Source organism: Glandiceps talaboti, chromosome 21 (genome assembly GCF_964340395.1).
Source record: "Glandiceps talaboti chromosome 21, keGlaTala1.1, whole genome shotgun sequence".
In the NCBI taxonomy this organism is placed as follows: Eukaryota; Metazoa; Hemichordata; class Enteropneusta; family Spengelidae; genus Glandiceps; species Glandiceps talaboti.
Window position 1 is genome coordinate 1,794,837 of NC_135569.1, and position 21,964 is coordinate 1,816,800.

Below are 21,964 nucleotides of genomic sequence, written 5' to 3' on the forward strand. Positions count from 1 at the left end.
AACTGAAAAAATCCACAGTTTTTCCACTGAGGTTGTAGTCCGCTGAGATGCGCGTCGTATGATCGTGCTATCGGATACTGCTTTCATAAAGAGAAGTTTGCCCATACCTGGACAAGGGCTGGACGCGACATGACGTATCCTACCATCGTCGCAAACCACGGCCCGTTTTACGCGCCGTCCCGGATCCCACTGGCTTTATTTCGAAGTGTAGCGGAAGAAATAACAGCTGTGGTTTGCGAGAATGTATCTCACAGTCTACCACGACCCTAGAAGCTTTAATAAATCTACACTACTTACAATAAATAACTGATTAACAATGATAAAGAAAGTGACATATTTATAATGATTGAGTAATGGAGAGAAGCAGATCACAAAAAGAACAGTAGTTGTATGTGTCAACATATAGGCAAAATATTTTACATGTACTAGTAAACGACTATGGTAGCGGCCTGTTTACATCACGATCTGTGTTTTGCTTCGATGTCTTACTAACCGGGGACAGCGAAGCAAAATCATGTAAACCGGTTAGAACTATGGTAGATGTATCGTGAATACCAGGTATAGTTTAAACCACAAGAAAAGTCCAAAGCCTGAGTAGGCGACAGTACCTGACTAATCTGGCAACTAATCTACCCAATTGGTATATTTACTTGTTCCCTTGTTATCATTATGATGATTTATTTTTGAGAGTATTGTGGAAATCAATATGCGTCTAGTTGAAGTCGACACCAAGAAACTTTTAGTGGAAATAAAGTGGAATCTAGCCCATAGGAAGTGACGTTGTAGACCTACATGATTTGCTTCCACGACTCGAATCTGACTAGTTTAAGAAAGAAAGAAAGAAAGAAAGAAAGAAAGAAAGAAAGAAAGAAAGAAAGAAAGAAAGAAAGAAAGAAAGAAAGAAAGAAAGAAAGAAAGAAAGAAAGAAAGAATACAATGATTGAAGACAGTTCGTGCATGCTTATACATTTGAGGTCACGGCTCGCGGGGTCACAGCAGACAGTGCACTCCACTTCCGTCCATTTAGTGCCCAAGATGCATTGCAAATCAACATGGCGGGCGAAGTAACTGTGGATGCGTTGCCGTATTTTGATCAGGGATACGATGAGCCAGGAGTGAGAGAAGCGGTAGGAATATGTGATTTTCAGACTATATAATCTAAGTCTGTAACCATACCTGTATATAACAAAAACAAAACATGTAAGATAAGGATGATAGCGGCGAATATTTATGAGAAGCCCAATCGCCGTGTACACGATGTTCAAACTTCCATTGTAAACAATGTGTACTACTCCTGCTTGCAGACGGCGCACGATGAATGTGCACTGTCGCATGTCGGAGTGTAGTGTGTATCTGTTTCTCCCATCTTTTTCAAGGAAGTGTTAATTATAAAAGTAATCAGGTGATAAAATTCTCTTCAAACATTTCACAAGTCTGAGCAGTTATTTAAGAAACTCGGTGTAGCTGGTATCATAAATGTAGTTCTGCTTGCGTCTGTAAAGAAAACATGAGGGGGACATTCTCAGAATCACAGACAAGTAATTTTCGTGTCCAAAATTACTCCGTCCTCAAGCAGGACTAATATTATACAGATACATGTAATGGCGCATGATGTACCTAATACAAGTTTCTTCGTTCTCTGTTGATTATCATATACTAATGTTATATTGTTAGCCAATTTAGTTAGCATTCAGTGTCCTAGCCTAATAAATCGACAATAATGCATGAGCCATCTGTACAGTAGATTGACATCTGTATACAAGCATATAAGTATCACCCTCCTCTGTGATACAAGCATAGACCCTACACACTGGAGTTATGATTACATTTACATTATTTGTCATTTCCAGGCATATGCATTGGTGGATGAAGAATGTAGAAGATACAGACCAACCAAGAATTACTTGGAGTACCTACCTCCACCAGACTACTCAAGTTTTGAAACAGAAGTGATGAAGAATGAATTTGAAAGACTTGGATCCAGACAACCTATGGAAATGCTCAGTATGAAAAGGTTTGTATTTATACAAAGACAGATTTACCTTTCATTTCATATAATAACAATAATAATGAAACACATTGATAAAGTGAGTTCCATAATGGTGTACAATTATTACTCATGGCACAGACCTATAGTGACACAATGTCTAATAGCTCCAACTCACCCTGGGAATCACAGGCTGTAATCGATAGGGAACTTGCAATCTAGACTGAGCATGCTCAGATGCAAAGGACTATGGGGTTATATGTAGTTATTGTAGTACCCAATCTAGAGCTGTCGATAGAATAAATTTCCTACAATGGTGAGGGTAACCATGACTACATTATCTGTGGTTACAAACAATGTAACAAGACTGTTTACAATACTGATTGATTCATATATCATGTTTCCCATGATGCAACATTCATGATATTCCCCAATTATACAGCTTAGTTGACTGAAACACAATCATAGTTCAAATCTTGCTCTAGGACTTACACCATTCAGAAACAAACGTTGGTGGCAAAGACTCAAACCTGCTACCTAGAGATTCAAAGCATTCATTGCAGATAAGTACAAATTTTATCCTGTAGATCCAGTGTTAAACCGTCTTTGCAAGATCTTAAATTTTATGTTTGTTGGTATTAGTTTATGTATACTCTTTACTCATAAAACTTCTCTTCTTTTGTCAGATATGAATTACCACAGCCTCCACCAGGAAGACAAAATGATTTGGCTGCATGGAATGAATGTGTGGAAAATTCCATGGCACAGTTAGAACACCAGGCAACTAGGTAGGCAATCATGATATCACCCAGACATCAAGTTTTAGCATTCAAAGTAAAAAGACAAGATTGTAACTGGTACTACACATACAGTCTCTGTTTCTGTGTCATCACAACACGTGTCAGTCTACTGTTTTGCACTGCAACTTCATAGTTTTTCGATGATTATACTTTAAGATAGTTTATCATGCACAAACCAAGGTATTTTAACTACTGTGATACTGTATTCTCAAAATGATGTCATTGTATTCTTAGGGTATCACAGCAGTTTATTAGACTAAGATATGTCGTGATGTTTCGCCCTCACCGGCCTCCTCTCTGTTGGGGGTTGCCTGATGTTTGAGGGCGCCCTGTCATGGCGTATCTTACAGACTAAGCAGTTTATATGATAGGAGATTTGTCAGTGACTGATGGGTTTTAGACAAGTGATAGTGAAGTGTAAAATTTAAGTAACCTTTTATTTGGAAACAAAAATGACAGAAAATACTCAGTAGTTGCAGATGGTGTTTTTTTAATAAAACTTATAAGCAATCGATGGATGTTGATGTATTTCACGGTAGGGTGGTATCGCTGATAGTAGGTTTTACCTCAAGTGACCACATATTCAACCTTATTCAATGTTTACACTATCTTGATTACAGGGTAATTACATCCATATACCCAAGGCACTGTTATTATAGTGTTAATTTTAGTTTGCATAGGTATCTGTGGTACCATAGCTGGTTAATAAACAGCAATCTCAAACTATTTACTGTCGCATTCCTTCTCAGGATACAAAACCTTGAATTGATGTCAAAATATGGAAGCAATGCATGGAGGGCACACAATGAGTAAGTAATGCAGACATATGTAGTGTTTGACATGAATGTAGACTGATTGTACAAAAGATGTATATCATATTAAATTAGAGTTAAAGGGCAATGTCAATACAGGGTATCGATGAATTTTCATAAACTTTTTGAGTTCTGGAGAGTCATTTCATGATTTCACATCACTTAAATTTTGAAAATTGCCAATAAATATCAAATTGAATCTCTAGTTGAAACACTGCTTCACCTCTTTTGTTCATGGGACTTAACAGACTTGTATATTTATTAGATGCACACTGAATATTCATGACTCCTAAGTGCCTATTACTTTTATATACATATTTCCTGGAGTGGGTTCCCTTTAAGGTTATGGATAGTGAGTGTAAGACCCTCTAACATTAAAGGAACAGTCCATTCAGACGTATTTCTACCTTTAGTACACTTGTATCGATTACTGCTATCAACTTAAAGGAAAAGTCCAGTCAGACTTATTTCTGCCTTTAGTACACTTGTATTGATTACTGCTATCAACTTACAGGAAAAGTCCAGTCAGACTTATTTCTGCCTTTAGTACACTTGTATTGATTACTGCTATCAACTTACAGGAAAAGTCCAGTCAGACTTATTTCTACCTGTAGTACACTTGTATCGATTACTGCTATCACCTTACACCTGTACATGTTATTTTGATGATAACATAACAACTTGGTAACTAACTCAAACTGTGAAATCTTGTAAAGAAGTCTTACTGTACTTGACATGTGTTCAGCCATAAGTGTGTTTATGAGAAAAGCTTTAGTGATGACATCACATGTATACCATAATGTCTTTGTCTTGTCACTCTCAACGTTAGTTGTTTCTACTGTGTAAATGTAGAGAGGTAAAGTTCTCAAAAAGGTAAACATAAGTTTTCTTTTCTATCTTTTCTTTTTTAGACTTTTGGTGAAAATGCTTGAACTTTCTCAGAAGCAGCTACAAGATATAAGGTAGGGGAACAGAACATATAGTAACTTGTCTGACACTATCTAAAGTGAATTTGGGACAAGTAGATCATCAGATTGTTCCAAGTGTACTGCTTGCCATATTCCTGATATCAGAAAAACAAAAGATTGCATAGTTTAGCCACGACGAGATATTCAGGAGCGACATCTGGACCATAACAGTCGACTACTATTGCCTCTTGTGAAAGAATCGTTCATTTCCTAGTGTTTCACACAATGTTTATAGCATTCTCAAACAATTACAAATATTCTGCTAGCTTTGTTTCAAAGCATGTGACTTTCAGGAACTCAAGATGTTTATATTTTGTTGACTGCTGCATGTACTGCCGTGTAATTTTAGCCCTCATTTTTCCTTGTGTAGGGTGCAGCTTCTTGTGGCACTTTTTAAAAAAATACTGCAAGGTGGGGGTAACTAGAAAATGGCACATGGTCCACTTCTTTCATAATGATGTGGACTAGAGGAAAACAAAGTAGATGGATATACAGTTTCATGAAAAAAAAACAGGGCTATGCAGAATTAATGTCACCCAAGGTCAGATTGAAACATCAAAACTTGAAAATTTAGTGACTCTATTTCACTGTTCATAAAATGATTGATTTTTTTCCTAACAGGAAAGAAATTCAAGAAATAAACTGGAAGAGGAAAAATGATCAGGTAAATAATATAGTGAACTCATCCAGATTAACTGTGATTAGGTAAAATATGCAAATATGCCAATAAATATTATTGTTTCATGTTACCTAGATATCATTGCTAATACACGTGAAGAGAAAGTGTGGCATTATTCCATCCATAGACATTCACTGTCAGCAAGACAAGACAAGACAAGACAAGACAAAAACTTTTGTTCAAGAATATTATCTATTATGCAAAAAAATTCATTCCTTTACCTTCAGTTAAGATTATCTACTGTTTCACCAATGTTTTCATCAGGGGCCAGATTCCATTCACAACTAACTAACCTTATTTTATTATCTGTCCTGACAGGTCAAAGCAGGGTCTCAGATTCCATTCACAACTAACTAACCTTATTTTATTATCTGTCCTGACAGGTCAAAGCAGGGTCTCAGATTCCATTCACAACTAACTAACCTTATTTTATTATCTGTCCTGACAGGTCAAAGCAGGGTCTCAGATTCCATTCACAACTAACTAACCTTATTTTATTATCTGTCCTGACAGGTCAAAGCAGGGTCTCAGATTCCATTCACAACTAACTAACCTTATTTTATTATCTGTCCTGACAGGTCAAAGCAGGGTCTCAGATTCCATTCACAACTAACTAACCTTATTTTATTATCTGTCCTGACAGGTCAAAGCAGGGTCTCAGATTCCATTCACAACTAACTAACCTTATTTTATTATCTGTCCTGACAGGTCAAAGCAGGGTCTCAGATTCCATTCACAACTAACTAACCTTATTTTATTATCTGTCCTGACAGGTCAAAGCAGGGTCTCAGATTCCATTCACAACTAACTAATCTTCCTATTTTATTATCTGTCCTGACAGGTCAAAGCAGGGTCTCAGATTTCAGGATTAGAAACAAGGTAAGAAATAGTGGACTAGAAGATTTATAAAATAACTTAGTACAAACAAAGTGATTAGTTATCAATTACTAGTACCATACCATATCGTATCGTATCATAACATGGCATACCATACCATATGGTGCCATATGTAATACATGTACCAACCAGATTCTTGTATGACCCAGTACTAGTACCAACCCAGTGCTAGTACCAACCCAGTGCTAGTACCAACCCAGTGCTAGTACCAACCCAGTGCTAGTACCAACCATGGCCTGTATCACTCAGTGCTAGTACCAACCCAGTGCTAGTACCAACCCAGTGCTAGTACCAACCCAGTGCTAGTACCAACCCAGTGCTGGTACCAACCCAGTACTAGTACCAACCCAGTGCTAGTACCAACCCAGTGCTGGTACCAACCCAGTGCTAGTACCAACCATGGCCTTTATCACTCAGTGCTAGCACTAACACTCCAATAGCTTGTGCTAGCAACTGAAATGGTTAATGGATACATCAACCCAAAATTAATTAACTCCAGACTAGCTCAATGCTAACACTAGGCTGGCACTAACACCTCATCAACATATGTCAGCAACTGGAAAGGTTAATGCCTTCATCAGCTCTATGTTAATGCGAGGCTAACCCAGTGTGGACATCAAGGTGGCACTAACACCTCACCAGGTTATGCTAGCAACTAGAAGATTTATAAAATAACACTGAAATGCCCCATAATGCCTTCTGCAGTGCTATGTTAATGCTAGACTAGCTCAGTGCTAACACCAGGCTGGCACTAACACCTCATCAACATATGTCAGCAACTGGAAGGGTTAATGCCTTCTGCATCTCTATGTTAACGCTAGGCTAACCCAGTGTGGACATCCGAGTGGCACTAACACCTCACCAGGTTATGCTAGCAACTGGAAGGGTTAATGCCTTCTGCAGTGCTATGTTAATGCTAGACTAGCTCAGTGCTAACACCAGGCTGGCACTAACAGATCATTACACGTTAGCAACTGGAAAGGTTAATAACCCTATGTTAACAATAGGCTAGTCTGGTATAAAGTCAGGCTGACACGTCATATTCAGTGTGATGATTTAATTACTTCCTTGTAACTTACATGTTTCTGTGTTTCCATCAACAGTTGGGTACAGCTGGTAACTAAAAACTATGAAATAGAAAGAGCTATCCTAGAACTTGAACGAGAAGTTGAAGTATTGCAACAAGAACAAGAACGGAGAAAACGCCAGAAAGTACAGTAACTGAGCACGAGTGAACTTTTAAAAGTAATATGCAGTCAGACTTATTTCTGTCTTTTGTACACTTGTATTCATTACTGCTATCAACTTACATATGATTATGGGTGATAAAATAGCACTTTGATAACTTATTCAGCTTTGAAATCTTGTAAAGAAGGCCTACTGTACTTAACATGTGTTCAGCCATTTCGGGGATTTCCTGCAATGGTTTATGGGAAATCCTCTTGTGATGACATCTGTCAACAAGACATTTTCAAAGTGTATACACCATTTTACACAGCAGCTTTTGAAACATGAACTTCCTTTGCTGCTTAAGTTTAATGTCATTTCTTTTATCACCCTTGTCAGAACTACAGTGTACTGTTACTAGGCAACAAGTCACTTGGCTTTATGTTTTATTTCTGACCTCGGTTTTCAGTGTTATTTCTGAACACTAGCGGATGAAATAAGGTGTTTGGTGTGGTGCCATTCACTAGGAAAGCAGACGCATACCCATACATAACAAGAGTTAAACATTATAGCGGTGTACATACCATGATTATCTTCTTTCTGTAGAAAATTTTGAGATTTCTGAGGATACTCTGAGATGTGTTGTGCAATGAGGTGCTTTGACACACTAAACAAAATGGAAATTGATGATTGACTGAGAGTTTTTGTGTAATGAAGTTTAATAGGGAACTTGCAAACCCACCATGTTGAATGTTGCATCATGGGAAATGTGATAAATACTACTCAATTAGTATTGTAAACAATAATGTTACATTGTTTGCAACCACGAATAATCAATTCATAGTTACCCTTGACCATTGTGGGAGGTTTATTTTATCAGTAGCTCCAGATTAGGTAATACGATAACCAGATAATCCCATAATCCTTTGCATCTGAGCATGCTCAGTCTGGATTGCGAGTTTCCTATTGTTTTGTCAGAGTCTAGGTCAGGAAGTGAATTATAATGACAATGATGGCAAAGAGTTTTAGATGATAAACTCCTTATCGCTGTAAAACCATGAAAGTTATTCTCCAGAACCAAGTTTACGAAAAATGTCTTTTATTCTGGAGTGGTGTTCCCCTTTAATTTCCAAACTAAAATACGATCAAAATCAATACTACTTGTTAGCAAACAGGCCTAAAATGTCATTTTCAATTACACAGTAATGAGACAATTGTAGAATTTTTTTTCTTTAGAGGAATTTATTTCTACTGCCAAGTGATATTTCAAACAAAGATGGAAATATTTTTTCAGAAAATAAAACGCTTTCTTTTCAGATACTTATTTGTAGTAATCCACTGTCATTCTTTACTACCATTGTAGTCATTATCTAGACATGTTTGTAATCAGAGCACGAGTTGTATCAGTGATGGACAATTAACATCGGCTTTGAAAGTGTCAGAAAATCTTAATAAGTGTTGGAAAATCTTCACATTATATACATACTATAAAATCTCATACATACACACTTAATCAGAGCACATAGAAATCTAGCTGCTAGACCCCTTAGGCTATGCTGCATACAGTAGTCTAGCTGCTAGACCCCTTAGGCTATGCTGCGTACAGTAGTCTAGCTGCTAGACCCCTCGGGCCATTCTGTTTACTTTAAAAATGACCAAAGATCACCACTGATGGCGCTAACCCAAAAACACAGGTACATGTGCATGTCATCACCTTCGGCTTATTCGGCAACCCTCAAAACACAGATCTGAGATCTTGCTACATGACTTCTTGACACCTTCAGAGCCAGTTTTAAATTGTCCGTCATTGATAAAATCACGTTCTGATCAGAGACATCTCTAGCTGAAAGCTGCAGTGGTCGTATTTTATGGTGTACTGTATGTGTATATTGTAGACAAACTATCTTGCCTATGTGTGTAGTACTACTTGTAGTAAAGATAATCCTGATGTTTGTATTTCAATTGAGTGAAACTAAACGTAGCAAAACAGCATAATAAAATATGAAGCACTCTGTTGAAATATGATTTTAGAATACAAATGTAGCTACTAGTATGCACATTTTATGTCACTGATCTATTAGGAGAGGTTAAATTTGAAATATGTGAACACTGTCAGTTGGCATGTGATTGGATCCCTCCACTAATCATGTGACAATATAAACCAATCATCACCCTGGTGTAACAGACCAGGGTGCTCAAATCATGTCCACCTACTGCTAATGATATCTGTGTGAGAAACAATTCATGACATCAAGTAACACTTCACACTGTAACAAAATTATTCAAATAGACATCATATATTTTGTAAAGTTTATTTTCATTTGATCTTTTTGGTGTATCCTTTCATAAAAGACAAAAACAAATTATTCAAATACAATTCCATTCACCTGCTTAGCATTATCATGGCGTGGTCACTAGAGGGCACTATTTATAAAAAAAATTGTGTTTCAAATTATTTGTACCAAGAGATATCAGGTTTGTTGTATTGCACTGAAATCATGTTCTTATTTAAAAAACCACTACTATTCATCCCCTACTTCATAACATTGAACACTTGATAATCTATTTTGTTTTTTGTTCATTAAAACTTAAAACTATGTTACTATCCAAATCAGAGAATATTGTGGAAAGAACTACAATGAAATGCTATGCAACCCTTTCATTTTTAATATATGTATACTTTATGTTTTAGCATATATAATTCAATGATTTGCCAACATGAGCAAAACCCAAGCGTTATTGCTTACTTTTGATTCTGATCAGCTTAATGGAAGTCCTTGTTGATAATACTGCAATAAAATACATGCACCGTAAGTTCAAGATATCTTACTCTTCTGATGACAAACTATTCTATTTATATCTAGTCTACTTACTATAGTATATATGTAGTCATTCTCTGCGGCTTTCTAATGTATAGTCAAATGAACAATTCAATCAAAAATTTAGCTAAATCTCATGCTGTGGAAAGTGTGAACAGTGCATGTCAGTTGTAATTCATCACAAATGGACAAATGGTTGTAATTTGTTCAGTTTACTACAAACTCAGTCTCATGTTTGAATGTAAGTCATGTGAGGACGCGATGATGTCATTACGTTTTTTATATAAACATTCCAATAGCTGTTGGTGGTCAGAATGGATTTCTGTGCTAGAGAAATCCATGTGACTATACTTTGGAGATGATCATAATGTGTATAGGACTGGATTAATTCAGATCTTGGTTTTCCTTTTATTATCTTTACCTTCTAAAACTTCTGACATCTTAATTTACAGAACAACAAAACACTACTCAAGTCACCTAGCAATGACAAAGTATGCATTATGCTATGTTCACCAACATAGGCAAAAAACAATGGTTTCTGGTCAGCACGCACATCACTTAAATACCCTCCTGTCCTGAACAGTAACTGCCATAAATAGTAGATTTAGTGACAGGTTTGTTGAGAATAACAAATTTTTTATTAGATTTAAAAAAATTTAAGAATAAAAATTCGCGTCGTCACATCACTTCAGTCAAAATGCCTGACCAGAAATTCTTTTCTTTTTTTTGGCCTTACACATACTTTTTAAAAAATCCCTGATTTCAGAAAGATATGAAAAATCAATACAAGTTCATCTAAATATAATAAAAACAAGAATTTGTTGTGTTTTACTTACGTTAACAAACATCAATAGGACTATACCTCTACAAACACACAATCATGTAAAATGGAATAAATTTTGAAGAAATGGTATACAACTGCTGACATCAGACTGTGGACAAATGGAACCTGTTACAAACAGGGAAAGTAAACCGCTGAATTGGATTAATGATACTTGGCACAGTATGTTGGAAGTACAGAAGTACAGGGTTGGGTAACCAGTTAAATTGACCAAAATGGTTGAAACAGTATTTTCACTAATCTAGGGTGCCCTTGTACAACCAGGCTGAAAATGGCTAAAATGTATACAATTAAAATATTGCACATGTGAATGACGTCTGCTGGTATTGAGTTATAATTACATACACTTCAGTTAATACTATCATTTGAACAATTTCAGTTTTTAACGATACCTATGAAAATCTCCCAAATTCTTGACTGTTTTTCTTAAAATTAAAGTTGTAAAATATACACTATTTTTAACTACATCTGTTGTACTTGGGAATGCCAATCTAACAATGTAATGGAAGCTTCTTGTATCAAGCCTTTCATGTATATCCGTAATGTATAAAACATTGTTACAAAATCTGTTGTACCAAACACTGTATCTGCTAATGCGAAAACCATTGTTGATGGGATGAAACCTCTGCCATACTCTACCATCCAAGTACCAGCGGTCCACTGTACTGCAGTCGTCTCTCCCACCGCATGCAGAATGGTATCACCTGAAATACAAGGTACAAGATTAATTTTAAAATATTATCGCTAACTTTTGAATTGATGAATTGGTCCAAAATATCTAGTCATTTCTCCACTGTGTATGTGGAATGGTATCACTTGAAATGAGGTGTAAACAAAGTATTCATTTAAGATTTTCTGACATTTATTTATTTATCGGATAACCAATGGGAGCTAGTCCCCTTTATAGGCTCCTTCGGTTCAGTGTAAGTGCAGGAGGAAACAGGAGTACCTGGGGAAAACCTGCATTGTACGGTAGAGTCAAACTGAATGTCACTATTCTTACTTACAGCATGATAAATTTAAATGAACCCTGAATGGGTTTGAAGTTGAACCCTGACAGCAGTGGTAAGAGGCAAGTGGTTTAACCACTCGGCCACCGACAACACAACAATTTTTAAAATGATTGAGTAATGCAAGTATTTTTTATAAGTTCCAAATAAAATTAGAGGACTCTACACTCTGTCCTACTTCATGGTATGATATAGTTTTGTTCATATGACCTTTGACCTGTCATAAAGCGTTCCTGAATGTGTGTTACTATGGTTGTCATGCAATGTATATGCTATTTTATCAATGATGTTGCAATACAACTGAACATACAATTATTTTGATTTGAACAATTTCTCAACTAAACACTTTTCCATCAAGAGAATCAGTTGGTCTACACACATACACACACACACACACACACACACACACACACATGTATATATATACAATTTGTTAGTGTGTGTCTGTGTTTATTAGTGTGTCTTTGTTAGTGTATGTGTTTTTGTTTGTGTTTGTGTTTGTGTTTGTGTTTGTGTTTGTTAGAATGTATTGTGTATTTGTTAGTGTGTATGTGTGTTTGTTAGGATGTATTTGGGAGTGTATGTGTTTGTTTGTATTTATTAGTTTGTGTGTGTGTCACTGTGTGTATGCCGTGTGTGTGTGTGTGTGTGTGTGTGTGTGTGTGTGTGTGTGTGTGTGTGTGTGTGTGTGTTAGGGTGTATTTGTTAACACACGCACATTTCACCATACCTATGGCACTACTGAACCTTAGTTCAGTCATGGTCAAAAACATAAATAGTACTTGGTCAATTTCATTAATATTTCAATCATATCGTTATTGAAATTTAGTTTAAAATATTACATAAATTTCTGATATAATGATTTCCCTTACCTGGTTTAAACATTTGACTTTTCAATTCCCCTTCTTTCCATTGTCTAAAGCTACCAGTCAGTATAGTATCAGATATGTTGGCCCAGTATCTTCCTACAATAAGACAAGATTATACAAGTTACATAATAGTTATTGTCACATATTTCATAAACTGTGTGTTACTTAGTATTCCCTGCATATATTTATTAAAACATAACTTAAAATAGAAGTGTACCATCTGTGAACTGTTACCAAGCATAATGTGTAGAAATCCATTCAATACTAGAATCATACCAGCATTTTTTTCTGTAAACTCCACTATTTTAGGTTTTTCCATTACACTGTTTACCTTACATGTCACAAAAAACAATATGGCAAAATAAAAAAACTGCGTGTTTCCGATAATCTGTCTGAGCCTGGTTTGAGCTGCTGACCCTAAATCTTTTTTAAACATCTAAAAAGAAAAGATAAGAAATTCTTTGTTTTCTTGACCTTCATGCACATCTGTTTTCTTTCCCTGGTGATGTCTGTAAATATATCATCAAAAATAAAAACAACTGAAAAGGTAAAGCTAAAATGAAACAAAATCCTGACCTATCTACCCCATAGGAAACACAGAATATTTTTTTCCACCTATAACTGATATCACCAAACAGGATGCACAAAACTGGTTTCTAAAACCTCAGTGAAACACAGGTCATCATAATTTTAAATTACCTGAATGTCCACTGGTATCTACTGCCGTACCGAAGAATAAAATATACTCTGTGACTGATGCATGAAGTAAACACATAGATCCCATCCAGCCACCAGCATTAACAAATATCCACTGCATATCACTTTCGGGTAAAATATGACCTGGGAATTTTTTTCTTAGGTCTTCTGCGATTTTCGTGAATGCCTCTTCATGGGGCTGGCCTTGGATGAAGAATTATAATTATGTATAGTCATTGTTACTTACTACAATAATCTGCATAATGGAACTGTTGTTTTTACCCTGATAAAAAATAAGCTGCAGTCTGTTTACATTGCAATCTATGATTTTGAATCGCTGTCTCACTAACCACTGATAAAATAGCAACTCGGTTACCTACTCAAATTAAAAAACTTATAAAGTAGCTCTACTGCACTTGATAATAATAACTTTATGAGTTTTTTTAAATCATCAATAACAATAATTGCAGACAAATTAGCATAATATAAAAATAGATATAGTACTATTATATTTCATGCCTTGGAATAAAAACATGATAAAACATGTATTAACCAATACATGAAGATATATATGTATGTATACACACACACACACACACACACACACACACACACACACACACACACACACACACACACAGACTCACTGACATGTATACATACATATGTACATACATACACAAATACACACACACACACACACACACACACACACACACACACACACATATATGTAAATATTTTAAGGTAATACTTGGCTTGAAAAGTAAAAGTACAATATCTTCTCTCTCTGAAATGTTGTATACAAAGTGTATTTAAATCGCAGAAACCAGCAACATTTTGATTTGAAAGCGTGTATACACCATGCCCGATCAATGACCTCATCCAGGTGCTTAATGGTATAGTTAAATTATCAGTGGACACACATCTGTTACAATGGTATCAAAAATAGTAGCGAAACTACATAATATTAATAATATTGATATTCGCTTACCAACGTATTTCTCAGCTATTTTAGCAATTTCTGTGTCGTTAGTGAGGTATGTTTTGGTCTCGAGCCAAAATTGAATAGCGAATATCGCTATTCCGATAATTATTGCCCATTTTAGCAGTTTCCAGGCACAGCTGAACAATCCCATGGTTTCTGTCACTGAAGCCACTTTTATAATTGATCTGAGCATGCGCACTTATATTTACAAAACTACACTTTGAAATTGTCGTTGATTGGTTTGTATTTTATGCAGATTAACATCGTATGGATTCAAACCAATCATATGCTGCGTTATACAGTATGAAGCAGAAGAATTAGCTAGCGAGCAGAGACCACTATGGCGCTGTGCACTACCGGGTGATATAACGTCGATGTCCGCAAAATCATTCATTTTAAGAATATATTTGCGATTTAGGCTAAAATTCTTGTAAACTCTGAGGTTTTCTTATAGAGTGCAAATAATGTCATCAAAAGAAGGTCAAGATATCAACGCCAAGCAAGGTATTTTGTTCACTTTCGAATTGCCGTCTGCTACACTTTGTTCGTATGTATATATATATATGTATTAGTCCTGCTTGCAAAAGGAATAGGTTGGGACTCGATTCTGACATTGTCCCTTTTCTTAATCCGTCATGTTAAGAGTTGTGTTAAAACTAGACTCACTCTTGCACTGTGATGTGCCATCAAACAATAATCGAAAGTTCTAACGAAAAAAATACCCCCTTCGAAATTCTCGCGAAAGTTCTGCTTACACTTCACAGATCTATAGCTGCAAAAAATTGCAGCTTTGTTTTCATTTACAATTCTTTTTTATTCTTTTTTATGTTTTATTTTGTGTGACCCAACATTTTTCGTTTTACTATATTTTTTACTGGGTTTGCTTCAGTTGCAGCCGACATACTATGTGAATTTGTGGAAGTAGCATTCCATCTTATCCTGTATATGAGAGAAGTGTATCCAGCTGGTATATTTGAACGCCGTAAGAAGTACAATGTCCCTGTGCAGGTACGTTTAAGTTTTTACTATGTACATAATGTAGTTTTTAATCTAGTCATTTTGACTGTCAGCTCAGACAATGAACTGATGTGTTTGATATGTGAAATCTAGCAAGTTCTCAACATGTTTTGCTGGTATATTTGAACGCCGTAAGAAGTGCAATGTCCCTGTGCAGGTACGTTTAAGTTTTTACTATATACTTGTAGTTTTTAATCATAGTCAGCCCATACAATGAACTGATGTGTTTGATATCTGAAATCTTCTGAGTTCTCCACATATGTTGCTTGGTTCATCTCGAAAATTCTAACATGTTTTTTAAATATAATACAAAAAGAGCTCCGAGGTGTAACCTCAGAATACTTTGTGTTTCTTAGGAAGATGAATGCTGCAAAGTCATGTTTTCACACGTAGAATAAATTCAGAACAGTTTCAGAATGGTTTTAGGATCTAGGACTCGAGACCTCTCACGCATTTCCTTTGTCAAGACAATTTTAGGACACAGAGACTAGACTTAAGTTAATAACGAAGTAATATAGTATTCAATCCTACTGGACATAGTTTTTTTTGAATGGCAACAGTTTCACATCCTATCCTGGCCACTTCTTCAGGTCTACTGATAATCTGATGACATTCAAAACAACAGCTAGTCCAGTAGGATAGATTATAACTATATTACTCTGTTATTAACTTCATACCTGGATGATTGAGAACATTCATAGAGATAGACTTAAGATATATCACATTTTTCCCATTCATCGCTCTATTCAGTGCAGACTTGCTTGAGTGCTGGTTGTTCAGGCAACATGGCACACCCTATCTTAAAGACTACACACCAGATCCTACTAATTTCTTCCTAAAATATGATAGCATTTAAGAGGGTCTATCATCCCCATGTAAAATTAGTTAGTGAGATGTTACTAGATTCAAATAACATTTGATTAGTAACAAGGAAAAGGAAATGCATTGTAAGTGTGTAAGACACGACTTATTATTTTGCAATGAACCCCCCCCCCCCAAAAAAAAAAAAAACAACAACCAAAAAACATCAACAACAAACAAACAAAACGGTCGTTAATATTCATATTAACGAAATCAAATAAAGAAATAAATAAATGAAGTGTGAATCAAGATGATAAAATATAGTATGGTTGATATATATCACATGCTTATTTAAATTTTAAAATTGATTTTCAAAAATCATGGTTTGACCGTTTCTTTTCAATTGATTACAGATGTCATGTCATCCAGAAGTAAACCAGTATATCCTGGATGTATTACAGAGTGTAAAACCACTTATAGAAAAAGTAAGTGCAGTACAGTTGCAACCTTTGATGTTACTGTTATTGGATTGACAGTGCCATCTTACCCTACATATACTTACTGGTAAAATATTGAGGGATCGCGGAATGACCGTGCATATCATACACATTTTATGTTCCCCAAGAACAATTTAGATAGATAAGAAACAGGCTTCCCACAGAACATATTAGGACTAGACTACATCCCCACATGATGAGCTATGTATACATGTCACCAGTGTGCCCTCTAATGATAACCAAGTTTTGTTGCTGTGGGTCAAAATGAGAAAAACTGGCATTTCTTGTGAGACAACACATAGTAAGAAATAGGGGAACACCAAATTTTGGTGCATCGCTACAAATTGTGTGCATCAGTGGTGCACCAAATTGGCTTGGAGGGCACATTGCATGTCACCCAATCACGCAGTGCAAAATTTTCAGATTCATTCAACCATGACTCTCCACACAACATTAAAGCATCTACAACCAGTGACAGCCAAGCAGTTACAAACAGAACTTGTTCACAAACAGTGAAAGTAAACAAATAAATTAATAACACCTGGAACAGCATTAGGAAGCACAAGACATGTATTGCACTTTAGGGTTTGATAAGAACAGTTTTATGGCCTCTTTATTTGGACATGAAAAGCCACTGCAACTTGGATTTCCTTTCTATAGGAAAATAAGATATTGTCAGTTTCCTTGAAAAAAGATGATGGCCCAAAGTTTGGAGAGATTTTAAGAGAGAAATTCATCTCCGAGGCATATTCTGTCTTAATAAAAATACACAGGGCAGGTATATATCCTGTGTTTCAAATCATGTTTTTTGACAACACAAGCAGAAGGTTGTCTGTAAGATTTAGAATGATTTTGCAACGACAGCTTGTATCTTGAATTAATTTCTTGGTTTGTTTTGACTGTCTTTCAGGATGATTTGTTACAGATAGTTTTAGCAATAGTAGATAAAGAGCATAAACCTGTGGAAAGATTTGTTTTTGAAATAGCTGCAGTTCCTGAACCATCTCTTAGGTAAGTTTGGTTAACTTGAATCAACCGAGGAAAGAAATTTGGAATCTGGTGCCCACTAGTACGCTTCAGTACTAAGCAGAGGAAAAACTGAGGTCTTTTGACTATTAATTCTCTGCTAGATGTTGACATCTTTTCTAATCTGAGCATTTCTACATCAAGTCTTTTCATCAAAATTTACAAATACAACTCACCGAAAAACAACCATGCTGGAATGAACGGAGAAAAGAGAAGATTTCACATGAAGACGAATTAGATAAAGACAACAAGATAACTGATATAAAACCAATAGCGAGTGCCTGTGATGTAGGTTGACATGACACTTTTACAACTAGTAACTCTGAAGTAAAGCACTTTCTCTATGTGCTACTCACGTTTATAGCATTCATATTACAATGAGTAACACTGAAGTAAAGTACTTTCTCTATTTGCTACACTTGTTTATAGCATTCATATTACAATGAGTAACACTGAAGTAAAGCACTTTCTCTATGTTCTACACTCATTTATAGCATTCATATTACAATGAGTAACACTGAAGTAAAGCACTTTCTCTATGTGCTACACTTGTTTATAGCATTCATATCAAGTGTAAAAGTATACTGTTTCAATTGGTTTATTTACAAGCCTAGCATGTGGTCTTTCTAATGTGGTCAATTAGCAAACAAAACAGTAATATACTTTTACACTTGATATGGATGCTATAAATGACTATGGTACATACAGAAAAGCTCTGCTTTGGTTTTGTGTTATTAGTTCTGAGTAGTGAATACAGTTACAGGATTCTGGCTTCTTGACAAAGTACTGGCACTTTGTATTGTGTGAACTTTGTCTCATTTCTGACTGCCATTCATGGCTTGTAAGTGTACATGTAACATTTTTCTTTTGTACTATTACCAGACTGAGTGTATCACATGTACAAAGTAAGTCATTCCATTACATGACTATTCTTAGTTCTCTGAAGAAGAAACAAACTGTGTTTGTGTTGTCCTTTGCTTGATGATAGTTGTTGTTGTTGTTGTTGTTGTTGTTGTTGTTGTTGTTGTTGTTGTTGTTATTATTATTATTATTATTATTATTATAAATGGCTGAAGAATGGTTTTACAGTTGTTTTATGATGAACTTGACATTGAATTTTTTTCTTTTTGACAGAAACGACAACTATTTGCTTAGACTAGAGCAATCACTCCGATCATTTCTACTAAAACTGAATGTGTGTGATGCCATGCTGGACAGAAATCCACAAGGTATGATTACAACAAAACAGCTTTCAGGGAAACTAAACCAGACACAGACTAAAACCAGTATTGCAACATGATATAGTTTATATAAAATTATACATAAGCTAGCAATGAAAGGCGATGTAGTTACACTCAAAGTAAAATGGTTACAGTAATTTTCAAGTGGCAGCCCATTCAACCTCTTTCAGTGTTTACATTATCCAGATTACATGCATTGGTGATTATATCCACATATAACCAAGTCACAGCTATTACCCACACTATCTAGATTACAGGGTGATTATATCCACATATAACCAAGTCACAGCTATTACCCACACTATCTAGATTACATGGTGATTATATCCACATATAACCAAGTCACAGTTATCACCCACACTATCTAGATTACAGGGTGATTATATCCACATATTAACCAAGTCACAGCCATCACCCACACTATCTAAATTATATGGTGATTATATCCACATAACTAAGCCACAGCTATCACCCACACTATCTAGATTACAAGGTGATTATATCCACATAACTAAGTCACAGCTATTACCCATCTGTGTAATCATAATGTGATTTATCGGATATAGCAATAGTAGTTTTAGTTTTTGTCTATCTTAGACACATCTTCCTTCCTCAGTTGATAACTTTTGGTTTTGTTGAAGTATGTAATTTTAATAATACTAGTCATATTTTCTCTGTCCTTTTAGTAATGTTTGTACATTTTGTATTTGATTTTACTGCCAGTGCTGCTCCTAACATGCTATAAAGTGAGCCCCTGATACAAAAGGGATGCAATAAATAAATAAATAAATAAATAAATAAATAAATAAATAAATAAATAAACTCCTTTAGCAATTTTAGTTTTACTATGTTGTCCACTTTCAACTCCATCTTTAGTAATGTGAAGATAAAAAACTAACCTCTGACAATTCTACTCTTAAAAAATGTTACTATGTTGTCCACTTCCAGATCCATCTTTCTCCATACTGGTCTATACTAAAGGTTCTGGTTTAGTGGACTTGGAAGATAGGCAGTTTGTTCAGGTAAAGTTTACACTATAACTTTTTCTGTGAACCTGAGTAAAAATTTACTGGGACACCCAGGTGCATTTGATCTACTCACTGCCCCTGTCAAAAACAGTGACCATGCAATATTTTTTTGTAATGCAGAACAAGTGATTGTGTCTGTACTGTACTTAGAATTGACTACCAAATATGTGCACACCTCAAAATAAGCACCCCTAAGGTGATCACAATAGGGAACTTGCAAACCCACCATGTTGAATGTTGCATCATGGGAAATGCAATAATAAATGATGTGATCACAATTTCAATTTGTTGTAGTACTACTCTAAGGTAATACCAATCAGGCATTCATAAATACAAAGTAAAGTAACCACAAATAAAGACTGCTATCGACATTCATTATATCCCAAAACACTACCACTATGGAATGTGCTACCTCAAGAAGTTCGCTGTTCACCCAACACACAAGCCTTCAAAACTGCACTGAATGCTATCAATTCTAGGGCCCCTTAGTACTTTGATGTTATTGCCCCACATGCGATCCTTGACTATGTACGCGACAACCAGTATTGATGCTTGTATGTCTACGATACAGATACTGAAATCAACCCCTAAATAACATGTAAAAGGTCTAATTATTGGTATTTTAACAAATTTCAGCAAAAATATTGTTGGTTTTCTGATCCAAAAAGATAACATTTCAGTTACAACTACTAACTAGTAGAGCTTTAACCCTTTCATTTGTTTCATATCATTGTAGAATTTTCCATGGATGGAGGCAGATCAGAAAAATTACACTGTACAAGACAGTAAATTGGTACCATTGAAGACAATGTCATCTGATCTAATCAAAGTAATATCATAAACTCACTTTCACTTTTTTTGAGAATAACATAATTTATTATACCAGTGCCAGTAATATTACAGAAAAATTGGGGGAAAGTAATGGCAATTTTGAACATTTTGACTCATATTATAGCAGAACCAGTGACGTAGACACGCGTTGTCATGACATAGGCGCATGATGTTGTGACCTAGAACAACCAGGGTATAAATTCCATATTTTTTGTTTATGCATGATATAATGTTATTCATTTCAGACGTTCATGACTTATCCAATATTTTATTTTTTTTAACTGTAGATGCAGTTGTATGTAGAAGAGAGTGTTGATAAAATAACATCAACCGACTGATAAGGTTTGAATTGTTCATCAGTAGATAATATAGTTCAAGAAAAAAAAATGATGTCCCCAGATATGTGTCATCAGCTCAAGTTGAGAAATTGATGTGAGTCGTCAGCTTGGGGAATTGACTTGTTGAGCTCTTTTTCTTTTGTATGTCAATATATTGTTGTTGACATCTCCTTTTTTGTCATTAGTGTTGTTGTTGTTGTTGTTGTTGTTGTTGTTGTTATTTTTGTAAGAGTTTGTTATTTTCAACACACAAAAGAAAAGTATGTTTTCCAGTTTTTAGTATATTAGGCCTCAAAAACAAGAATTGTTTCTGGTCAGCGCATACATCACTTACCTGGTAAATATCCCCACGTCAATATTTTTCTGCATTTGTCCAGCCAGTGCAGTCTGGTGATCCGGGGAAAACACAAAAATAACTCTCCCTACATTAATTGCTGCTTCAGTGAAGACAACTGCAGAGCCAATCATGAAGAAGCAAATGACATCTGCCCACATGCACACTTGCTCTAAAGTACTAAATAAAAAGAACAGTAACTGCCATAAATAGTAGATTGAGTGACAGGTTTGTTGAGAATAAACAAATTAAAAAAAATATATTTTTTTAAATTGTATTGTGCACCACTTGAGACAACATATTCTGACCAGAAACAAT

At 35.4% G+C, this 21,964-nt stretch overlaps 3 protein-coding genes across 3 annotated transcripts; 2 read left to right on the forward strand and 1 right to left on the reverse strand.

The window, feature by feature from the left end:
* The first annotated feature begins 1,040 nt into the window (after positions 1–1,040).
* On the forward strand, positions 1,041–8,581 carry LOC144451347 (pre-mRNA-splicing factor SPF27-like). The gene is made up of 8 exons (XM_078142157.1): positions 1,041–1,127; positions 1,851–2,014; positions 2,674–2,775; positions 3,537–3,596; positions 4,511–4,561; positions 5,189–5,231; positions 6,088–6,125; positions 7,247–8,581. Exons 1-8 carry the CDS (start codon positions 1,053–1,055, stop codon positions 7,362–7,364), a joined length of 651 nt encoding a protein of 216 aa, XP_077998283.1. The 5' UTR covers positions 1,041–1,052; the 3' UTR covers positions 7,365–8,581.
* Positions 8,582–9,653: 1,072 nt separating this feature from the next.
* LOC144451465 (sigma non-opioid intracellular receptor 1-like) lies at positions 9,654–14,691 on the reverse strand. Its single transcript, XM_078142308.1, has 4 exons — positions 14,540–14,691; positions 13,549–13,749; positions 12,853–12,945; positions 9,654–11,674 (listed from the first exon to the last, which is right to left on the reverse strand). The coding sequence occupies exons 1-4, from the start codon at positions 14,682–14,684 to the stop codon at positions 11,433–11,435; spliced, it is 681 nt and encodes a 226-aa protein (XP_077998434.1). The 5' UTR covers positions 14,685–14,691; the 3' UTR covers positions 9,654–11,432.
* A 211-nt stretch (positions 14,692–14,902) lies between these two features.
* Positions 14,903–21,388, forward strand: LOC144451664 (mitotic spindle assembly checkpoint protein MAD2B-like). Its single transcript, XM_078142558.1, has 8 exons — positions 14,903–15,037; positions 15,423–15,541; positions 16,765–16,836; positions 17,759–17,859; positions 19,009–19,103; positions 20,064–20,137; positions 20,880–20,972; positions 21,262–21,388. Exons 1-8 carry the CDS (start codon positions 14,998–15,000, stop codon positions 21,310–21,312), a joined length of 645 nt encoding a protein of 214 aa, XP_077998684.1. The 5' UTR covers positions 14,903–14,997; the 3' UTR covers positions 21,313–21,388.
* Positions 21,389–21,964: the final 576 nt, after the last annotated feature.

Coding starts and splice junctions, on each gene's coding strand:
- LOC144451347 (XM_078142157.1), top strand. CDS start 1,053: ATGGCGGGCGAAGTAACTGTGGATGCGTTGCCGTATTTTGATCAGGGA. Junction 4,562..5,188: donor AAGCAGCTACAAGATATAAG/GTAGGGGAACAG, acceptor TTTTCCTAACAG/GAAAGAAATTCAAGAAATAA. Junction 6,126..7,246: donor ATTTCAGGATTAGAAACAAG/GTAAGAAATAGT, acceptor TTCCATCAACAG/TTGGGTACAGCTGGTAACTA.
- LOC144451465 (XM_078142308.1), bottom strand. CDS start 14,684: ATGGGATTGTTCAGCTGTGCCTGGAAACTGCTAAAATGGGCAATAATT. Junction 13,750..14,539: donor AATAGCTGAGAAATACGTTG/GTAAGCGAATAT, acceptor TCTTCATCCAAG/GCCAGCCCCATGAAGAGGCA. Junction 12,946..13,548: donor AGATACCAGTGGACATTCAG/GTAATTTAAAAT, acceptor GTCTTATTGTAG/GAAGATACTGGGCCAACATA.
- LOC144451664 (XM_078142558.1), top strand. CDS start 14,998: ATGTCATCAAAAGAAGGTCAAGATATCAACGCCAAGCAAG. Junction 17,860..19,008: donor GTTCCTGAACCATCTCTTAG/GTAAGTTTGGTT, acceptor TCTTTTTGACAG/AAACGACAACTATTTGCTTA. Junction 19,104..20,063: donor GCTGGACAGAAATCCACAAG/GTATGATTACAA, acceptor GTCCACTTCCAG/ATCCATCTTTCTCCATACTG.